General features: G+C 40.9%; 1 protein-coding gene across 1 annotated transcript; it reads left to right on the top strand.

Moving 5' to 3' along the window:
- The first annotated feature begins 541 nt into the window (after window positions 1-541).
- On the top strand, window positions 542-3,863 carry LOC104440726 (flavonoid 3'-monooxygenase CYP75B137). Its single transcript, XM_010053676.3, is given in 3 exon segments — window positions 542-1,704; window positions 2,957-3,074; window positions 3,077-3,863. Coding segments are annotated over 3 exon segments (1,623 nt in total). The 5' UTR covers window positions 542-711; the 3' UTR covers window positions 3,589-3,863.
- Window positions 3,864-20,539: the final 16,676 nt, after the last annotated feature.

Here is a 20,539-nt window from a genome sequence, read left to right as displayed (position 1 = left end):
TACTTTGAACGTGAGGAATAGGACATCGTGGTTGACATAACTATTATGACTTCAAAAATGGTGGTCGAGTGGCCATTGCTTGGACCCGGCTTTGCTATTATTGGTTTCACAAAACTGAACGTTTTTTTTTTATTAAACAGGGCCAGTAGTCACGTATTAATTGCAAAACTTAATAATCACTAACCTCATGCAAATTCCTAGTCTTCCATAGTAAGATTTGCATTACAGAAATTATTAGTTATGTTCAAACTTATCATTGTAAGGAAATCAATATAGAGAAATGGAATGACACATGATTAAATTGACATTCATAGGAATGTCGAACATGCGACTAAGAAACAATAAATCCTTCTAGTTAGACAAAAACCAGTTCACCCGGGTCAGTATTGTTTAATTATTCTGGCAATTTTCCTCATTTGCAATAATTGGTCACGTGTCAGTGTGTGTAACTAACTGGGACCGCTTACTTTTCGAACCAAAATATCCTAAAATCTATCAGAGATCCAACCCTATAGTCGAGGACCTTCTGTAGTTTGTGTGGCTAGGAATTTCCTGTGTGATGCCAACTGGGAACCACTCAGTTTTTGAACCAAAATATCCTAAATCATCTGTTCGTGACCAAACCGTATCTACATATACCTTCTATAGTTTGTGTCTAGGAACTTCCTAATTCTAGCTCAAACAGTCATCTTCCCATCATCACAAGCTGAAATGTCGAGCGCAGATTCCGGAGGTGCCTGGCCGTGGTCGTGGCTTGCTAAAGCAGCGAATGATGCAATTCCTAGAGCTACTGCAACACTGCTTGTCATTGTAATAGCAGCTCTTACTTTTTTCTCTTTGTTGAGGAGGCGAAACCACACAACGGCTCCATTGCCTCCAGGGCCCCGAGGCGTGCCATTCTTTGGGTACCTCCCATTCCTAGGGACTGATCTCCACCGGAAATTCGCTGAATTGGCCGAGACATACGGCCCCATCTACAAACTCCGGCTCGGAAGCAAATTATATATTGTGGTCAATTCTCCGTCGCTGGCCAAAGAAATTGTGCGGACCCAAGACATGACGTTTGCCAATCGGGACCCGAACATTGCCAGTGTCATTGGAACATACGGCGCAAGGGACATTGCCTTCTCAAGCCAGGGCCCTTATTGGAGGAATCTCCGCAAACTGTTTGTACGGCAGTTGATGAGCAACACAAGTCTGGACGCCTGTTACGGTTTGAGAAGGCAGGAGGTCAGGAAAGCTCTGAGTGATCTGTATAGAAAACCCGGGGTGCCGGTAGATATTGGCGAATTGGCCCTTCTGATCTTGCTTAACATGGTGATGGCAATGCTGTGGGGAGGAACGCTTCAGGGAGAAAAGGGTGAAGCCATGGCCTCTGAGTTTCGAAAGGTGGTGGCCAAATATATGGTGCTCTTAGGTAGTGCGAATGTTTCGGACTTTTTCCCGGCACTCGCTTGGCTTGACCTGCAAGGAGTGGAAAGGGAGATGAAAAGCGTGCATCAGTGGTTGGATGGTTTTATTCAGCCGATTATCGATTGGGCCACCAAAGAAACAACAAATGAACTATTCAAGCAGAAGGAAGGAGAACCTAAATGCAATGAACAGAAAAAGGACTTTTTGCATATTTTCCTGGATATGGAGATAAATCTTGAAGATGACCAGTCACCAGTGGACAAGAATGTAGCACTCAAAGCCATTCTTCTGGTAAGTTTATCAATCCAGGTTACTAATTCTTATGTGGACATGCACGGCTATTAAATGAGCTAATGCACTAGAAAGTGCAGTTAATCGTCTTTTGCAACTCTATTTTTGGAAACCTAATCTCTGCATCAGCATCCCTCTCTCCCAACCCCCCTCCCCCCAAAAAAAAAAAAAACCCTCCCTCAAAGAGACTTCATTTGTAGGCTCTCAGCTTCAATTTTTGAAATTGAGAGCCTGTTTGGCTCTACTTTTCTTTTCTAGGCCTTGATTTCCTATTTCTTCTCTCCCGATCTAATCGGAGAGGCTTTTTCTGCCTTGTTTGGGGTTTCTTTTGCTCGTCGCGGTGAATAAATCTGCTTGCAAGTTAATTTTGTGAGGTCATCATCACCATTCCAAATAGTACAATGCCCGGGACGTGGTTCTATGACTTCTTTGAAATTAGGCAGAAGCTCTTCTCTCTCGATTTAAGTGTAGACCTAAAATTGGGAGCTTGTTTCTCTTGACCTAAATCTAGATCTAAGAGTTCCGTCGAGGTATTTGATCTAAAATTTGTTGTTATCCCCGTATGGCGATAGCACGTGCTCAAAGCCACAGTTTTTGGAGGGTAAGATCTCTATATATGCCCATCACTAATAGGTTCGGTAATCGGCTGGTAATTGTTTTTCAATGCCGTGACAGATTTGGTCTTTTGGGATGAGAGAGTGCTTATAACTACAAACTGTACTATTCTGTTTTGTTTTGCAGCTCTTTTGGGATTTGCTTTACTTGGAAGGTTTTTATGTTCTCTCATGTATGATTATGATAAATGAGTGAAATTTTATTTCGACCAAAAAAAAATCTGTTCTTGGTAAATGGATTTCAAATCTTAGCCGCCATAATTATGAGTAAATGTCTAGTGATTATTACTATAGTACGTACTCATTTTGAAATCCATATTAGCTCTTGAATACCATAATTTTCAACAAGGGTCTTATATAATGATGAAATAAATATAGCAAGGTTGATATAATGCAAAAGTAATTTAATTATTGTGTGCCATGTATCATGTCAAGATTGAAATATCTTTCCATACCTCTTGTTTCGTATCTTATTGTCTAACTTAGGTTGCGTGCAACCTTGCCCTCTCCATAACTAAAAGCTCCATATTTTGACTAGAACGTCAATTCTTCTCTATTGTAGTGCTTCATTATGTATTTAGCTTTATCAGACATTATAGTAATTGACTCTCTCATGAAACTTGGAATGTGTGGAATAGGACATTGTAATCGCAGGAACCGATACGACTTCAACAATGGTCGAGTGGGTGATGGCAGAGTTGTTGCAGAACCGAAATGTGATGAATAAAGTAATCCACGAATTGACAGAAGTCGTGGGGAGGATGCAATGGTCGAAGAGCATCACTTGCCCAAATTAAAGTACCTCAACGCGGTCATTAAGGAGGCATTTCGTTTGCACCCGGCGGTGCCCTTATTGTTGCCGCGGACCCCAAATGCTTCCTGTGTCGTCGGGGGTTACCTGATACCAAAGGGCAGCAATATATTCTTAAACATGGGTTATATCCACAGGGACCCCAAGATTTGGGACAAACCATCGGAGTTTAGACCCGAGAGGTTCTTGGAAGATCCCAGCAAATATGATTTCTCGGGCAACAACTTTGCATACATGCCGTTCGGTTCTGGCCGGAGGATGTGTGCAGGGCTTGCGCTGGCAGAGAGGATGCTACCGTATGTTTTAGCCTCTCTTTTGCACTCATTCGAGTGGGAATTACCGCCAGGGTTTGAGCTGGATTTATTGGACAAGTTCGGCATTGTGGTCAAGAAAATGAACCCCCTGGTTGCCATTCCAAGACCGAGATTGTCCGCTCCGGAGCTCTACATGTCGGGATAAATCTTTCATTAGTCTCAAGGCTTTTCATTTCAATTCTACGAAATAAACGTATCCTGCCAGTATCAATCATGGTTTAAGCGTCTACTCAATTGGACCTGGGTTTGAAAAAAATTTATGCTGCTTTTGTTTGTAATAGTAGAAAGAATTTCTATTATCTATTGGTTCCTCAGGTCAGTTAGACCAGAAGATTAGGTCATATGATTTAAGAGCAAAACGTTGCGAATCTTGCATATATATTCGACCACGGAGTTCTGGAGGAGGTGGTCTGCTTGCGCCTGGCGTTGCATGATTTCAATCTATTTCAGTAATGAGTATTCTCCAATGCTTTTTTTTTTTTTTTTTTTTTTTTTTGAGCAAATTCTCAAATGCTTTTATCAAAATCGTATAAATAGATTTTGCAGTTTCTATGGATTGCCTTGACTTTTCCTTGTCAATATAGCCCATTTTAATTTTGCCTAATATCAATGACATTTCTTACCACATGGCAAATGATCAAGCAAAACAATTGTCTGTGGAGATTCGAGTGATTATCTCAACTTAAATAAAACTCTCTTAAGAGAGAGAGAGAGAGAGAGAGAGAGAGAGAGAGAGAGAGAGAGAGGCGGTGTTCTTTATTGTCCAATCCACTAGATTAGATCAGTATTCGATTCCCACTACTTAGCAGTAACAGTTCGTTACTCTCTGTCTGCACCTTAATTTTGGCACGTAAATTTATCATACATCTTATAAGAAATGTAAGGGATTGGGTTCGACCTCTAAACAAAGATATTAATATTGCATGATTTGTTGCTTGCATTCTCTGTTGCATTTTTTGCCCGTGGGTACTAGAGGCGTTTAGATTTAGGAATAATGCATTTGCATCAAGCATGGGTCATATTTAATGAGAAAGGGGCTCGGTTATGGACTACATCGGTCCAATGGGCAATCCGGCATCGGAGGTGAGATAGAATCCTTGTTTCCAAACTTTTTTTAGCTTTAAGACAGTTGATTTGGACAGAAGTCCAAAAAGAAGTGGGAGACATGTCATAATTTCAAGAAAGTGGGAGCTGTGTTTTTCATTTCGAAGATGATGGGAGCTTATCTTCAATTTCGTGGGTGTGAGAATTAGTCTTGACTTTTTTTTTTTTTTGGGTCGAAAAGCATATATAAGCATTATATTACTCAGTCTTAGAATGCAACGACAGCTTACAATCCAAACATAAAATATCCACAAGAGATAGAGGGAGAGAGTACATTTAATTCGTAGGCAATTTCCTTTCTCGATGTTGACGTGCCAGCCAGTCGGCTACACGGTTTGCATCTCGAGGGCAGTATCCGACGGTGATATAATTGCACTGGGATAATTCTTGTTGGCAGCGTTTGATTACTTCACGCAGGTTCCAAGGGTCTCGGCCCGGCCCAGCACAAAGTCTACTACCGATGAGCTGTCGCTCTCACATGTCCACCGAACCATTTGACTTTTCGCTTCCCCCACACGCTTTGAACTTATCTCCTTCAAATAGCGTATCCCGTGGAGAAGTGCTTCGGCTTCCGCTTGAGACGCTAAGGAAACCCTAACTTCGGCCGCAAACCCTTCGACTACAGATCCAGATTCATCCCGTGCGATTCCTGCTACAGATCTAAGGAACTCTCCTAGCATCCATGACGCATCTACATTCATTTTCACATCTTGATTTTTCGGGGGGTTCCAACGCACTGGTAAGATCTGATCTTGACTTTTGTTCTTCTGGTTTTTCATCCCTGCGTCATATTAATACTCTGGTTCTGTGCAAGCTCGATGATTTCTGGAGGCTGTGGGTGTTTTCCCCTAAAGATCCATGAGTTCCTGGCCTTCCAGATCTGCCAAAGAACCAGCCCGATGAAAACTCGTACAGGTACCTCCTTTTTTCTTGAAAAACCTCCACCAGCCATTGATCTATTTGCTTTATGTTTCTCTGGAGATTTATGCCATGCAACCTCTGATCCTCCCAGATTTGTTTTGTCCATCGACATAATAAGAAAATATGTTATGTGGTTTCGACCTGTGTGTGACAAATCTGGCATAAAGGATCTGGGATGACTTTTCTTTTGTATAGATTCTCCCTTGTTGGAATTGCATTTTGATAGATACTCCAGAGGAAGGTTCTGATCTTCGACTGTACTGTGAGACTCCAGATCTGTGTCCATAGGTTGCGTGGAGGCAAGTACGAACAAGAGGCCTGATATTGATTTTTCCTTGTAGCTGATAAATACGCCTTATTATATCCGCTTTTTACAGAGAATGATCTTGCTCTGTTTCCTGTCCACATTATGTGATCAGGTTTAGGTTCGTGCTCAGGGGGATGGCTAAAATTTCATTGGCTATATTTTCCTCAAACAGTTGTTTTGTCATAGGTTGATTCTATTCTCGCGTAGTATCGTTGATCAAATCAGCTACCATGGTAGGTTATTGTTGTTCTGGTTGGCCCTCAATAATCCCCTGTAACCATTTATCCTGTCTGATTTTAATGGATTTCCCATCCCCAACTGCCCATCTTATATCGTCTTTGATTGTGTCTCGACCCTTCAGGAGGCTCCGCCAGCCCCATGACGCTCTCTGGTCATTCTGAGCAGTCCAGAATCGCTAGATGGGAAATAGATGCCCTTGAAGACTTTGGCCCACAAAGTGTTTGGGGAGTGGTGTAAGCGCCATGCCTGTTTACCAAGCATTGCATCATTGTAAATATTTAGGTCTTTAAAACCCAACCCTCCTTCATCCTTCCTTCTTTTTAAAGCATCCCAATTTTTCCAGTGCACCCCTCATTTACTATCTCCTTTCTGCCACCAGAATGACGCTATTCTCCTTTCAATTGCTCTGCAGATGGACACTTGTAGTTTAAAAATCGCCATTGCATAGGATGGGATGCACTACACTCTTGATCAACACTTCCTTTCCTGCTTTAGTAAGTAGTTTTTCCTTCCATCTCTCCAATTTTGAATTTACTCGTGTTAATATCCATGTAAATATATCCTTTTTTGATTGCCCCCATTCTGTAGGAATCCCTAAATATTTACCTGTTTTTTCGATAACAGGTACTCGCAGTTCCTGAGCCAAGTTCCTCCGTAAGGTTACAGGACAATGCTTGCTGAAAGACACTCCTGACTTATTTAAGTTTATAGCTTGCCCTGTTGCATGACAATATTGATTCAGTGTAAGTGTTAGGTTCTGACACTCCATTAGAGTACCTTCTAGGAAGAAGATAGCATCATCTGCGAATAACAGGTGAGATAGTCTGGGACATGTTCTAGTCAGATGTATTCCTTGAAGGCTGCCATCTGTTACTGCTTTTTGCATCATTCATTGATAACACATTTGAAATTAGTATGAACAGATAGGGTGACAGAGGATCACCTTGTCTCAGTCCTCTGGAAGGGGTGAAAAAAGGGGTAGGTACACCATTAAACTTCACACTAAATGTCACTATTGTTATGCATTGCATTATAAGAGCAACCCATTTCCTTGAAAAACCCATTTTTAGCATACAATCTCTAACAAAAATGAGATCTTAAAGGCACTTAAACCCCATAATTCAACTCCATGTATATGCATGGGGGACTTCAATGAGATCTTATATGTATGGGAAAAGGTGGGGAAGAGAGAAGCAGATAATACCAGAATTGCAGCTTTTCAACACATGCTGAATGAGACATCCTTGATAGATATGGATAGCCATGGCTGCACATTCACCTGGACAAATAAAAGAGAAGGGGAGGAGTTAGTAAAAAAAAGGCTTGACAGGATGCTTTGTACATTGGAATGGCACATAACTTTTCCTAAAGCAGAAATCCATGCATTACCAGCAATAGGATCAGACCACAGTCCTCTTGTCCTTCGATTATATCAGGAACCTAGGAGAAGAAAGAGGGATTTTAAGATGGAGGCTTACTGGATTGAAAATGAGGAATATCATGACCTTATTTTTCAAATATGGAATTGGCCCTCTACTACTACGCTTACATTTTCGAAGAAACTCTGGGAGACTGCTGTAGAATTAATTAGGTGGAGTAAAGAGAAGTATGTCCATGCACCCAGAAGGCTAAAAGAACTAAATCAGACTCTTACTGAGATTACAAATCAACCATATCAGCATAGTACTTAGAAGAAAGTTCAAAGCATAATACACCAGATTGATACACTGAGGAAACAAGAAGAACAATACTGGGGATTGAGATCTCGAGTGAAATGGCCACAATGGGGAGATAAAAACACTCGCTTCTTTCATGTGACTACAGTCCAGAGGAGATGCGGAAATAATATAACAATGCTGCAACTGGAAGACAACAGATGGTGTCATGATCCAGAAGTACTCAAAACTCACATTCAAGCTTTCTACAGCAATCTATACAAAACAGAAGGGCACAGACATTACCAGCTAGTCCTGAACCAATGTCATTATCCTATTAATGAAAGAATTAATGCAAAGCTGGAGGCAAACCCCATGATGGAGGAGGTGCAAGCAGCAGTGTTTCAGTTGGGTGCTTTGAAAGCCCTAGGCCCGGACGAGTTCAATGGCCTGTTTTACAAGAATTCATGGGAAGTATTAAAATCAGACCTGCTCCAGCTAGTGCAAAATTTCTTCAACACAGGTATTATGGACCCGCTGCTTATTCGAACTCATATAGCATTGATCCCTAAAGTGAAAAATCCAGAATCCATGAGTCAGTTCAGACCAATCAGTTTATGTAACTTCAGCTATAAAATTATTTTCAAAATACTAGCAAACAGATTGAAGAAGTAGCTGTGGCACCCCGAAACACCTAAGGTCGCCACGAGTACTGTTGCTATACTTTACGAACGCTAGTTACATCTCTTAGTAGAAGCATTGCCCTTCATAGGCTTTTTTTTTTTTAAACGGTCCCAGCGCAACTTATTAGCGAAAGCATAATTGAAATATCATCATCTCTCCCTCCAACTATCATGATACAATGCACACCACTAAGCACCATAGGAAAAAATAAAGTCGAGCCACTTTTATTTACATATTTTCATGATGGATTTTCTCGGGTCGGTATAACAAAAGAAGGGCCAAGACTTTTAGCTACACTCAGCCATAACCCCAAAAAGAGACAACTTGACCCTCTATGTTGATCATGCAAAATCCTCCATCCACTAGTGTCGGCTATTGTCCAAAAAGTTGCAGCTCCTACTCCTCACGCACGGGCTTTCACACCCACCCCAGTGCGTCAGGCGGTGGCGGCGGCAACATCCCCCGCATCACTCCATCTCAATGAATGTGAACAGATATGAACTCCTGAATGACGGGGCCCTCAGCCAGACCCACGTCATACATCACTAATGCGCGAACTCGAATGAACGTCAGACCAGGGATGGTGGGACAGTCGATCTCCACACACTCAACCTCCACATCTGAAGGAAGGCCGTAAAAGACGCCCCGAGTGACACAAGGGAGCGGCATCTTTCTAATCTGAAATGTTGGTCCATGAAAGGGTGAGTACAGCCACTCAATAGGTAAAGGACCCAATAAACCACGCATGCATCACACAATACAATCATAACAATCATAGCATAACACATGTCATTCAAGCATCCATGCATAATTTACCTTGATACCATGCATATGTCATCATGCCGCATGTATATACATCCTCATATAATCATTACCATCATGTCATACACTTACCATCATCATGTCACATATACCATCATGTCAAAGATGCACATACATCCATGCACTTACCATCATCATGTCACATAGACCATCATGCCATAGGTGCACATACATCCATGCACTTACTATCATCATGTCACATAGACCATCATGCCATAGGTGCACATACATCCATGCACTCATCATCATCATGTCACATGTACCATCATGCCATAGGTGCACATACATCCATGCACTTACCATCATCATGTCACATATGCCATCATGCCATAGGTGCACATGCATCCATGCACTCATCATCATCATGTACTCATACATACATGTTACCATATCATGCATAATTCAATTTCAACTTCCCAATTTTATTCTTTCATTTTGGGCCGCCACATTTCTCTTTCCCGGGACCAGTATTTGCATCCCACATTTATCGCTCGCACCCCACCTGGCATCGAGAGGAACCTCCGGCACAAACCTCCGGGCATTCGGCACACACCCGCCGGGCATCTCGTACCCCAATTGGCATCACGAGGTATCCCTCGGCTCAAACCTCCGGGCTTCCGGCTCCCCACGCTCCGGGCATCTCGAAACTCTCGAGGACCCTCCGGCATTCAGCCATTTAAGGCCACCGGGCATCCGGCATTTACACTCCCTGGCCAGGCATCCCGACACTTCCGAGGTATCGTCGGCTCACACCTTCGATGGCCTTCTCATTTTTCATAGTTCACATTCCCAATTATAGTTCAATTATCAACATGGCATGTAATATGACGGCAACAAGATCATTTTCAGCATTTGATTCTTATATGCATTTCCAATCATCATCATATATGCAGCAAGATCCAATCACTTGTGACAACACAATCCATGGGGTCCATACAACTTAGAATAATCCATACATCATGTCTTTACCAAATTCCAGCTTGCACAATTTCAGAAAACATATAAATTAAATATTCATATGATCTTAAAAAATTATAAAATCAGAACATGTGATAGGCAATACATAAAGGTAGCAATTCCATGAAGAACACATGCCCAAAAGAGTTTCACACAAGAAGATATAGCTCACACAATACAGCATGCAAAATTCGGATAAAATGAGATTCCGCAATTCTTGAATATTTCGATTAAAATAATCAAATGACCTCCAACAATTATTAAATTTTACCAGGTGATATTTAAGACCCTAAGGTAGATTTTTCATGAAGAAATCTAGGCCAGATTAGCTCTAGATAATTAACTATGGACGGTCGAAGCTCCTGTTCCTAGAACTGAACAATCCAGTTTAGCTGTCTCCGAAAAATCAAGGTTTCACCAACTTATCTTCCATCATTTCCTCTGAAATTTTGATATGTTTTTCCTCAAGAGGTCCACTACAACTTTCTTTAATGGATGTAGGTAAAATTCTCAATGGATAGTCACCTTATAGTTCACGAAGTCGCTGGAGTCTAGTACAATACTTCCAGATCTACCGTCTTCAAAGGAAAAATCGTTTCACTAGGCTAAAATTGTTCGTTTTGTTTCAAATTTGGGTATGTTAGTATTTAGGACGTTCTATACAACTTTTGTGAAGAATTCGAAGTGAAATTCTCAGTAAAAGTGACATGCAACACGCAAAACCACCAAGAGATCGACAAAACAGTTTCAGATCTAGCGTTTTCGTAGAGGAAGGGTTTCACCCCTTAAACCTCAGCCATTTTGTCTCAAATTTTAGTATGTTATACGTTGAGATGTTTTCTACAACTTTTGTGAAGAAGTCGAAGCCAAAATCCGAATCAAAACCCACATGCAAGCCTCTACAACATTCTGGGTCAGGCGATACACTCGAAAACAGAATACATTTCAAGAACACACACTCAAGCTTCGGTTTCTCACATCCTAAACGTCCGAGATTCACCACCATTCAAACACACAAGCAAGATACAACATGCAAGAGCAAAATATAGATCCCAACTTGCCTTTGTACCGAGCAAACAACAGCACATGGACGGCGACATACGAGCGGACGGACGGGCAACGGACGAGCGGACCTCCTCCTTCGCGCAGCTTCTCCCTTTCTCTCTCGGTTCCTCACTCTCTCAGCAACCCTCTCTCTCTCTCTCTCTCTCTCTCTCTCTCTCTCTCTCATTTGGCTTGGGCGACAACCCCCTAAACTGGCCACTCTTCCTTTTATTTCCCCCTCAATACCATCATTTGCAATGATTAAGAGCCACCCAAAGTGGCCAATGGTGTGACTTTCCTTTTTGCCACTTGGCAAAACCCATGCATAATGGGCTTGAAGGTTTGGGCCGGCCTCTCCCCTCTCTCCTTGGTCGACGGCAGCCTTTCATGGCTTCATGGGCCGGCCTTTTGGCCCATCAAAGGTCCACACTCTTGGGCCTAAGGCCCAAGCCTAATTAAATCAAAATTTAACCCCTTTTTAATACTAATTAAATCCTTATTGAACCAAAGTACTAAGGTGTAAATTTTTTTAAATAACTAAACACTTGATATCACGAATCCATAAATTCTAACCCACAATACATATGGCCAAAGATAGATCATCTTTTTCCAAAATTTATCCATTAAATTCGGCCATAGTCCTTAATACAAGACATTAATTTGAGCACCCCTAATGACTGGCGAGGAATTTCAGGAGGCCACAGTGGCTACCAGAGATAATAGAACCAGAGCAAAGTGCATTTGTACAAGATAGACAGATCCAAGATAATATTATCGGGCAAGAAGTTTTACATCAGATGTGCATCACCAAGTGAAGGAGAAAACATCAAGCAGTTTTAAAGCTAGATATGCAGAAGGCATACGACATGGTAGAATTAGTCTTGACTTGGCTAGGGGGATAATGTTTCCAAGATTGGTGCCCATTCTTGACCAAGGTTCACCGAGTTTGACCGAGGTTGGCCAAGTTTGACCGAGGTTGGCCGAGGTTGACTGGGATTGACCGAATTTCAAGATGAGATGATCGATGTTGGCGCAATCTTTATTGGTCTTGGAGAAGTCAGTAGACGGGGTGAGCGATTAAGAAACAGAAAAGTCGGTGAACTTGGGAGATTAAAAGGAACCCACTCGAATTCTTCTGAAGACATCCCTCAATTCACATTTCTTATCTTCATCATCATCAATTAGATACATACGTAATATTTAGTGGGATTGCTGCCAATTGCCAATTGTTTTAAGAGGTTAAGTTTTTAGAGTAGTTAATAGTGGTCCTATAAAATCTCATTCATAGATAACCTTTCAAAATTTTTTGCTTAGAAAATATGTACCTAAGGATCCTGGTGTTGGCAATCCATCGCAATCTCGAGGTTCCTTGTTGAGGTATTCTTCTAAGGTGGGATTTTGCCCCTTTTACATAGAGGTCAAATTCTAGCTAGAGTAGTATACATGATTTTTGGCTTGATTTCTGACGTTGTTTGAAAATCCGTGCTCAGATGTGCATTGGTTGTGATTTATGCACAAGGGATTTAGTTTCCATGTTACTAGAAGATTGCATGAATTTGATCTGATGAAGTTTGCATCTTTATTGCTTGAACTTGTCCTCATATGCGTAAAATCACTCCCGGTCACATTAAATCGATGCCCCTTGCTTATTGGATTGGATCCGTGATTTTTCTTGCATGATAATATTGAGTTACATGTGAACTGCGTGGCCGGCTCCCGTAGCAATCCTTAGTTGTCCCCTCTTTGATGGGTTTGCATGCTTTTGATGATATCTCGCATGTTAGATTGGCCTTGCTTTAATTTATATGCATCTAGATTCGGATTTATGTTGTTTGCAAGAATGTTAACCATCTATTTTGCAGACATTCATGTAAAGTAGGTTAAAGGTTTCACCTTTCGATCGTGGCTTGCATTCGTGTCCAAAGGATCGAATCTTTCCGATAAAGATCGATCCTTTACTACTGGTTTATGCATATTAGTCTTAGTGCACGTAGTTTGATGAGAAAACATAAAGACTGCATCTTTAATTGTTTTAGTTAAAGCATGTCATTCTAGAATTAAATTAGGTGACTTTGCACCTCAGATTATGAGGTTTTCGTTTGATTATTTGTTATTTGATGTAATTATTAATTACGCTACTTAGGATGTTTTCGGCCTCTAGGGAGATTTTTAGGACTTTAATTCGGCATCTTAGGACTATAATTACTAATTATCTTAGAATTGCATTTAAATTGCATCTACGAATTTGTTGCATTATAGGATTAATTAACTCATAATTAATTCTATCTCCTATATGTTAGCATTTATTTTATCACTTAAATTATGCAATTCATGTTTATTAGCTGAGTCTAGTGCACAATTAATTTTGATTTAGAGCTCACAGTAACCCTGTCCCGAGGCTTAATAACAAGGCTTTATTTAATTTTCGCCCGATTCAACTCAGGCTCTCTATTTTCCTCGCTGTATATTGAATTCATATGTTTGCTATTTTTTATTGCAGGCATGTTTATTTTTACTGGTTGAGAGTTTTAGAGTAAATAAAATTGATGATTATTGCATATAAATCATTTTTATAAAAGATGAGACTTACCGAATAATTGGTGTTATATTTATCTAGCATAACTAAGTCGCGTGACTAGAATATTTGGTTCACAGGAGTAAGATGGACTTATGCATCCTACTTAGGTTTCTAATTGACGCATTATATGTTAGTGGTGGCTCCAAAGAAAATTTAATTTATTGAATGCAAAAACTAAGCTGCAATTAATGGGGTTTGGGATGACTCATGCTAGGCGTAGGCACCACCTTGCGAGAGGAACCATTCGCGCTTCCTTAGTAATCCATCAAGTTCATTTGGGACATCTCAATTCACCTCTGGAGGGTTGCAACATACTCCAAATCCCTCATGAATTTCCTCGTAAGTGGATTCAACATGGAGACATCGATCCTTATTTTGGAGCAATTCGCCATGCCCTTAGTCTGCATGTTGGAAAAGGGTTCACTGTCATGGCAAGAATGGCTCTTCTTGACACTCGTTTTCTTGATTATCAATGTTTGTGACATATTTCTAAATTACGTGGTTCTTTCAAATCCAAGGCTTGTATGATAGTGATGGTCCAGTTGTAGATTACTAGCACCACTCAAACTCCAAATTTCACCACAGCAACTGTTCATTACCAAATGGCATTAAAAAAAAAAAATCAAAATCGTTCCATCAACCTTACTATGCCTGGAGCTAAAGATGCTCTCCTCATTTCAATCGATAACTATCAGATGCCATTGTGTGTCCTTATGGCCAAACAAATTCTCACGACTGAATTAGTCAAACTCCTTCTTGATCTAAGGTGACAAATTATGAAAAGCTTCATCATAATGTCTGATTGATCCTCTCATTCATTTCTTAAGAAAATTAGGGATCAAATTTGTTGATGGCAACATCCACAAAATTGGACCCCTAAACAGAAACATTGATTTTGTATGGTCTTCCATTCGCATTTCTTACTGCATTTTTCCACATAAAGATATTAGAGACATCTACATTCGCACCGAATGAAAGTTATGCCCGGCTATTAATTTCATTTGAATTGGCTTGATAGACAACCCGACATGTGAAATGAGCCTTAAATTCATTTAAGCTTTTAAGGCCAAGCCCACACGAGCCCGGCCCCCTTTGATGAACTCGGCCACTTCCCTTAGGCCTTAGCCTCCACATGATTAGCATGTGTCATTCCCAATTAGGAAACAAAGCTATAAAAGGCAAGTGACCGAAAGGGGCTTTGGCCGGCCAAACAAGGAAGAAGAGGGGGTTGGCCAAGTTTGGAAAATGTAGAAAAAAAAATATGGGTGAGAAATAAGGGGAAGGACATCCTGGCCAACGAAAGGATCATCAGGTAATTTGTGGTGATTGAAATTGGGAAGCAAAGAGGAAAGCTCATCTCGTTGAAATGACTCTGACTCCAAGCAATAAGCCAAGTCAAAAATCGACTAATTTATATGATCATGTGCGAATTCGCTGCATATTTGATCTATTGCAATTATGTTTCCATTCGTTAATTTGTTGTCTAAATTAAATTCATTGCTGCATTTACGTTGATTGTTGCTAATCGTCATCGATTTCATCAAGTTAGATGTAAGGTCTATTTTCAAGAGGTTCAAGATCGGATTTAGGATAGTGTCCTCAACCACCAAGAGCAGGGTGAATTGTTGATTTTGATAACTGAGCCTGCTTGAAGGTATTTCTTGAATTTGGATCATGTACTTTCCCATCTGCACTATTTACCTGCTACATGGAAGTTTATTTGTGCATCTCAAAGGGCGGACGATAGGACTGTAAAGTACAGTGCTTGGTTTGCTGATAGAACTGGAGAGTACGGTGCATTTCACAAGGACACTTACGGGAATCATTGACTTCACCGAGCGGACAAATTTTGAAAAATAAATAAAAAGAGATGAGCCAAGATGACTATAGCAATATTCTTAAAATGGTCCCTAATTTTAGAGCTCCACGTATTCTTTCGACCTTATATTTTATTTTGTTCCTTGATATAACGGTTAAGGAATGTTGGAATTATTTTGGCTTAGAAAAAAACTGTGGAAAGAGAAATTAATTTAAGAAAATAAAAAGGTGCATAATTCCAGGAAGGTATGTTTTGCATTTCCTTTTTGCTAGCTGATTTTTTTTATTTTTTTGGTAAATGTAAGAATATATTGAGTTTTAACCAACTATACAAAAGATCCGGCGCCAAAAACTTTCACTCATAGTGACAACAAGTCAGAACGAGTGGAAGAGAGCCGAAGTAAAAGAAAGCCATCCACAAACAATGCAGTAGACAAAACAATGAACAACCTAACCCATAGGCACAAAGTACAGCAAAAGAAACGCCACTAAGGCAGGACGGAAGAAGCAAGGAACGGCAGCCTTCAAAGTAAGGAGATCCGCCGTAGCTCTGCACAACAAACGAAAGCCAGCTAGCCACCGAGCGGACAAATCCAAAGAGTGGCATAGACCAGCCCTCCGAATTCACCAACCTCGCAGACAGAAGCTTCCAGCAGCAGAACACTAGGAAGGTAGCAAACCCAATCATCCAACGTAGGTCGAAGCTCGGAAGAAGCACCAGCGAAGCAACACACCAGGAACAGCAATCAAGGCAACAAAGGCATCCAAACTAATTAGGAAGGACTAGGTCCGTAGAAGAGAACACGCAGGGGTCGATATCCCAACTACGTTGGAGCCTCCTATTTTTTTAAGAAGTATCGACACTCTCTGGAAGCCTTCATGTCGTGTCCAATACTCCGACACGTGTCCGACACGCTCCAACACGCTTCGACACATTCCGACTTGCGATCAACGAGTGTCGGGAAATCCGACACGTGGTCAACTTTTCCCGACACGCTTCGACACACGAGTCCGAAATTCCGACACGCGATTCCAACACGCACGGGTCAATTTTAATAATTTTCAATAATTGAGGAGTCAAAATATCAATATATGAAAAAATAATGAAAATAACAAAAATAAAGAGGAAAGAAGAAAATTCTTACTCTCAAGTTTCTCACTTATAAGTTTTGATATTCTCGTGAGTGATGATGGAATGCCCCCTCTTCTCGCCACCGTCACTCCGACTTGAAGATGTATCACCAAATTCGATTCGACTCCATCAAAATCATGCTAAATATCAAACATAGGAGCACTAGGAATCTCCAACATGCAAACAAGATTTTGAAACATACTTGTTCATAATCCAAAATGAGTAATGAATCGAAGCAAGATATCTTTGACTTTCAAACATTACTCATTCCTTAGAGCAAGGAAATAGGGCCGCATAGACCTACCTTTTAATCAAAGACGACTGATGGAAATCAAGGAAGTTCTCGCTGGAAATTCTATTGGGAATTTAATTCAAATGAGAATAGTATGGGAGTAAATAGAGCTGGCTGGTCTTTTCCTAAAATGGGCGTGAGTGTCTAGAGGGGGGCCTGCTGATTTTTTTCTTTTCTTTTTTTAAAGGGAAATTGAAAGAGTTTTCCTCTAGAGAGGAAAATGGACGTGAGCTTCAAGACTGTGGAGAGGGAATGAGAAGTGGGCCTGTAATTGGAGCTTCTCTACTGAGAAGTGGCCGCCCCAAGCCTTCTTGGAGGGAAAGAGAGAGATGTTTTGGTGCTCTAATTGTCAAGCATTAGTAGCGATAATGATCCAAGGGTTAAGATTGGTGGACCCATGCTTGGTTCCCGATTGGCTAGCCAATAATTGAAAAGCACAAGGATGAATGAGTTGGTGATTTTGATGGTGAAGGTTACTAACTAATGAGTGGCTTGGATTAATTAACTTGATGAGCAAGGGAGTTGACCAAGGAGGGTCAATGGAGCTTCCATGGGCCTCATGGGCACCGGCCTAGGGAGTTAATGGGCCGAACGAATTGGGCCTGAAGCGGAATTGAGCTTATTGGGTTGTGATCTTGATTGGCTGACCGGTCCTAATCTGGTCGGGTCAGACCAAGCCTAGGTCCTTGTGTTTGTTCTCCGTTTTCAATAAATGCCTTGATTGCTTGACATGTCATGAAATTATAAATATTGAACCCGGTTTGACACAAAAATCTTGAGTTTCTTTCTTTTTTGGTGGAAAAAAAGTTTGAGTTGATTTTATTGTAAAAATCAACCAATGGTTTTTTGGATTCTCTATTAAGGTTGACCGGCTCTTGAGGCTCCGTGGATTGAAATTTTTGTAATCAGGCTTGAGGTCTCTAAATCTTATTAACCTTGGATCAAATGTGTAGAGGAAGCCAGATTGGAAAAATAATCACAATTCAATGAAATTGTGATGCTTTCGATGGAAGGTCCAATTTTTCGGTTTAACCAAAAAAGCCAAAAGTCAACTTTCTATCTATGCTTGGAAATTTAAAGTTTAAAACCCTAAATCTATATGAAGAGATAAAAAGGGACGTCTATATGCAATGCTATGATATACATACATACATACATACATACATACATACATACATACATACGTACGTACGTACGTACAAACATACATAATTTTTTTATTAGGGGTTGACTTTCTTGGTTTGAAATAACATGTCATTTGCTTACATTTGAATGAATAATTTTGTGTCCCATTCACAGGTTATTAGCATTTGCATATCATGGTAGAAAGCTAATGCATCTACTCATATTTATTTTGTATATGCGAATATTTTTTTCTTTTCTTGAATTTTATGTTGTTAAGTTTGATATTGGGTCGAGTGGTAAGATTATCTTTTGCTTTAAACTTATACATTATATATACTGACTCTAGAGATTATATGTACTGACTCTCGCTCCCCTATTTATTTTACAAATCTGCCGTGATAGATCCACTTCCCACGTTAAGCTTTGTGATACCACTATCTATGGTGTGTGATTATCATATGTCCTTGTACCTGGTTTTGCGGCAGAGTATATTAGGTGCAGCTCTATAGCTTGTGTTGATACTGGGGTACCTTAGTTTACCCAATTCCGCTCGTTGTAGTTTGCTCATATTAATGGTGAATTGGTGGGGCCTCTAAGAGGGTCGATGGTCCGCTCGGCTTTGATGATGGTGGTAAAATAAATGCTCCCTGAGTTTATATATTGATGAGTTTTTATCGATATAACGATGGTTATTTGTGTTGTAAAGTTGCATGTGCATATATATATAAATACAAAGATTAATGTTTTTGCATGTTCTTAAAAATAAAATAATAAATATAGATATATAGGAAATGACATGTTGCACGCCATGTCTTGAGGCGTGTCAACTGGCATCGTCAAACCAGTCACGGTCACTCGTCTCTCATAATGCTTGGGTGGTGGCAACTTGTGTTTGCAGTGGGTTCATCTTCCGAGAAGATTTAAGACCATAATCTTCTAGGGAAATGCCTGATTGCTTTTCAATTTTTCTGCATCCCTTTCTTTCTGGCATGTGGGCGACTTTTTTAATATACCTTTTGATTGCAAATGAAGTTTCTACCGGATTTCTTCTAGTCACGATATTTATTTTTCTTGAGGTACTTTATTTTGCCTTTCTTCTTTGGGATCTTGAAACAAGTGAATTAGAGATGAAGGGCGGAGATCAGTGAGATTAGGAATGGATGGCGAGGAATAAAGGGGGATAAGGGAAGCATGTGCAATGTATATGAATGGCCGGCCCCAGAAAGTGCATAATCCTATACGCGTATGTCCATAGAAGAGAGATGTGAAGGGCATGTGGTCAAGGCTTGTGGGCGTGAAATTAAGGGGGGGGGGTGTGATTTTCACTCATGATGGACGGCCAAGATTGATCCTAGTGCTGCCTTATATAGCTTGTCCAATCTAAGACCTTTTTTCACATCCTCGGCTTAAGACAAATCTCCAACATGATAGGTACAAAAATGTTAGATCGGGACAATAGATGTTATAATTAGGACATGATCCAAGGATGTAGGAATTAGGACAACATGTGTTACAATTAAGACATAGTCCTGGGATATTGGAAATGAAACAAGATTCCGAGAATGTTGGAAAACTGGTTCCCATCATCTTGGAATTGAGATGAAGCTCCAACAAGTTTGGAATTCACTTCTTTAAGCTTATCAAGCTACCTTTGAGCTCCAAAAATGGAGGAAACTTGCATTCAAGTCTCCCACGAATTGGCGACACACTCCCAACATTTCATCAGGTCTATCTCCTCGTTGTCCTCCGTGATGCAGCTTATGCCATCGACCAAGACGGCCTTGGCCTTGAGTGAGGCAACATAGCAAGAATCGTTGTTGTAGAACCGAAGGCGAGGACGGCACACCAAAAGTAGAGCTTGCCATGGGGAGAGGCAATGGCAGAGCAAAGGATTGGCAAAGGGGGAGGCTAGGGAGGAGGAGGCGAGCTTGCTAATAAGCTGGGCGATGCCGCAAGACTTGGAGTAGGGAGGGACACAATAGGAGAAGCCGGGGTGGAAGAGGAGCCGGTCAGGCTTGGATCGATGGACAAAGAGGTGGTGGATGACGTCCCTAAGCTTGTGGAGGAGGGGGTCGGAGGAGTTGCCATCGCCAACGTTGGGGAGGAGTGGCTGGAGTGGGTGCGGAGCGCGAGGAGGCGAGAGGAGATCTTGGGGAGGGCGAGGGAAGGGGAGAGAGATCAAGCTATTGTCAACATCGTCAGACAAATAAAGAGAGAGAAGAGAGTTTTTCTTGTTCCTTATTATATTTAAAAAAGAAGAAGAGAGAGTGGGGGAGTTTGGATTGGATTAGGTATAGGTCTTTTAAACTGTTTAGCAATTCAACCCACCTATTTGCCACCTCTACCTCAACCACTAAGAGCACTGTGAATCACATTCTCTGGAAAATGCACAAGCTAAGAGAATGACTGCTATTTTC

The sequence above is a fragment of the Eucalyptus grandis genome, chromosome 4 (genome assembly GCF_016545825.1).
Source record: "Eucalyptus grandis isolate ANBG69807.140 chromosome 4, ASM1654582v1, whole genome shotgun sequence".
NCBI lineage: Eukaryota > Viridiplantae > Streptophyta > Magnoliopsida > Myrtales > Myrtaceae > Eucalyptus > Eucalyptus grandis.
Note: the sequence above shows the minus strand (reverse complement) of the source record. Positions and strands in the feature narration are given on the sequence as shown.